The sequence below is a fragment of the Chironomus tepperi genome, unplaced genomic scaffold (assembly GCF_022539635.2).
Source record: "Chironomus tepperi strain 1889 unplaced genomic scaffold, CSIRO-AGI_Ctep_v1 contig_48, whole genome shotgun sequence".
Classification (NCBI taxonomy): Eukaryota; Metazoa; Arthropoda; class Insecta; order Diptera; family Chironomidae; genus Chironomus; species Chironomus tepperi.
The window spans coordinates 1,118,536-1,121,402 of NW_027226170.1; the positions used below are offsets into that span (position 1 = coordinate 1,118,536).

The following is a 2,867-nucleotide window of genomic DNA, read 5'->3' on the forward strand; positions in this document are numbered from 1 at the left end:
ACTTTGATATATTTACAAAATATCCTTCAACATAAAAAAGAATGAAATCCATTTCCTCTTCATGTACAAGGATGAAGTCAAAGTTCTATACTATAAGCAGATTATTATCATCAAAAATTACTATAAGAAGAGAAAAATACACACAAAAAAGGAAAGGAAATATCTTCTAACAGGAAGAACAAAAAATGGAAATGCGAGAAGAAAAAAATCACAGAAGATGAGGCAAAAAAGTATAAGAATTGAAAATGAAATTGAGCATAGTCCTTGAATGGCGTTTAGTTCTTGAAGCGTATTAAAATAATTCTCTCTTTCAACTGACTGTATCATTTTAAGATCCCATACTAGCTCGTTTTTCCACATGATTGAGTTTTGAACTTTTTTTTTTTATATCTTCGTGCTATTCTGATACTTGAAGAATTTCTGGCTCTTGTTATGACTTCCTCCTTCTTCTTTTTCTCTGCTCGTTCTCATGTCATTTTAATTTAATACCAACAGAGCAACAGTACTTAGATTTAAGCATGAATGAAATTGAATACCAAAAAAAAGAAAGGAAAAGAGAATAAAAATTTATATTATTATCTAGTGTGTGCTAATAGGGATAGTTCAATTTATCACTTCCTGATCTTATTTGAATTGAAATTGAAGATGGTCAGGCTAATTCATTTATGAAACAAGGAACGAACAATCTTGTGTTATGCGGAGGGATGTTATATCCAAATTGTCGATGGCTGAATTTTAGTCGGCTTTGGAAGTGATTTGCGAGGATCGGATTTACGGTGGATGTTACCTGAAATGCACACCGTATTTGCCAGGAACAGGAACGTATCCAGATAGGTTTTGAATGTCCAAATTCTTCAATTTGCTGTGGGGTTTTCTTGGAGTTTTCGATACAAAAATCCAAAATTTCACCACCTTTCCAGTTGAATTTTTGGATTTCATTTTTCAAACCCCCACATTTCTGGCTTCACTTTTGGCTAGTATACCTATATGTCGCTGTATTAACAGAAAGACAAGAAGTTGTAAAGACCACACCGTGATAGTAGATTTTGTTTTTTTTTACGGATCGCATTCTGACAGTATTGCATTTGGTGTTGGCAATTGACAGGTGAAAGTCGGCGATAGAACCAGCTGTAGGCAGGAATCTTAAGGAGGCCATGGATCACAGGTGATCTATACGGCCAACGAAATAAGTAAGTAAGTTTCCGACTCGCCGTATTGTGCTGTTCGGATTAAAATCACTAAATTAACAATTTCAAGACTAATCTTCAGTCAATCTTGTCTAGATTCATGACCAAATAAACAAGTCAAAATAACAAAATAGTCCATAGAATTACTTAAAAATCCCTTGGCTTACCCAGTAAAAAATTTATTTTCTCTCTTTATTTCTTTTCTTTTTTCCAAAAAAGTGACAAAGACAACACACAGAGTTGAGAGAGGATGGAAATTTATTTCTATTTTATTTATGCATGAGTAAATCATACAAATTCCTCCACTTATTTTTTCGACATTGAGGCAGCACGTGCTAATGCTGTTTTAATACTTGCTGATACAATATAAAGTGCGCTAATCAAGATAACAGCAATTGATGCTAATTTAATTTGAGCAACATCTTCTCCCCATACTTGATTTATACCAACGCAAATTGTTGCAGACGCGAGGACATAAACTAAACTTCCAGCGAATCCATGTCCAACTTTCAGTTGAACTGGTTTCATGAATTTCCTCAATGATGAACTGTAATTGTTGCAGATGCCACCAACAGTTCCACATAAGGTCATGATATAAGTAACAAGTCCACAGATGCTATGAATGGTCTGATAATGTGGATATCCGTTAATATTTTTATTCACAAAAATGCTGGTCTGTGCAATTGTTATAAGAATGAGGGCAAATGTTTGTGAGATCCAGTGAAGTTTTACTCGTCTATCATGACTGATTGATTCCGTGAATATGCTTCTGTTTGACATTCCGAGGATGCCTTGAGCCATTAGAATTAGGTACTGGAAAAGATAAGGAATTTAGTATGAAAGGTGAGGAAGTGATAATATTGTTCATAAATTCTGGACGAGCTGTTTTGCAGATTTTAGTGGATTCTAAGACAAGGCATGCTTAAAGACCCGATGAGATGTTTCTAGATTCTGGACTAAAACAATATCTTATCTACCTTATCTTATCTCAAATCAGCTCTATTTTCCCACGATTGATGATTATCAATAGATTATCAAAATTCGTTTTGTTTGTACATTTAGCAACATCCACGATGAATGTTTGAGCACGTTCCTCATTTTGTAAACATTGAAAATTAGTTCTTATTATTAAAAACTATTCAAACCGGCTCCCTGCCCTGATGAAAAATGTATAGCAAAATTACTCACACCAATTGCCATAAGAGATGGATGGAATGTGTACAAAATAATTCCGGCATCTTGAACTGTCTTAAAGACAATAAAAACCGCTACACCTGTTAAAGCTAGTTGCACTAAACCACTGAGGAATTTTGTTGACGTTTTTAGTTTCTCCGATTTTGATTTTGCTGGAAGTGATTCAAAGAAAGAGTTATAAAAGTGACGTGAGAATGAGTCTTATAAGAAAGAATAAGAAGAATACAAAATATGGAGATGACGATGAGTTTTAACTTTTATTTCGGGAGAATAATCAAGGTCACTTAAAAATTTGTTCCAGCTCACCTTCATCTTTTTGATTCTTTCCCATTTTTGAGTACGACAATGAGGTTGACTGCACTGTAATCTAACTGATAAGAAGTCAAGTTTCTTCTTAATCTTATTATTGATTCGGAGTTTAATTTGTAATAGCTGCAACTGATATCTTTCACAGTCAAATTATTAATGAGTTGTTGTCTTGTTGCT

The 2,867-nt window shown here is 33.9% G+C and overlaps 1 protein-coding gene across 1 annotated transcript; it reads right to left on the minus strand.

Annotated features, from left to right (window-relative positions):
- Window positions 1–1,350: 1,350 nt before the first annotated feature.
- On the minus strand, window positions 1,351–2,867 carry LOC139099910 (probable transmembrane reductase CYB561D1). The gene is made up of 3 exons (XM_070652449.1): window positions 2,688–2,867; window positions 2,376–2,533; window positions 1,351–2,000 (listed from the first exon to the last, which is right to left on the minus strand). The coding sequence occupies exons 1-3, from the start codon at window positions 2,710–2,712 to the stop codon at window positions 1,494–1,496; spliced, it is 690 nt and encodes a 229-aa protein (XP_070508550.1). The 5' UTR covers window positions 2,713–2,867; the 3' UTR covers window positions 1,351–1,493.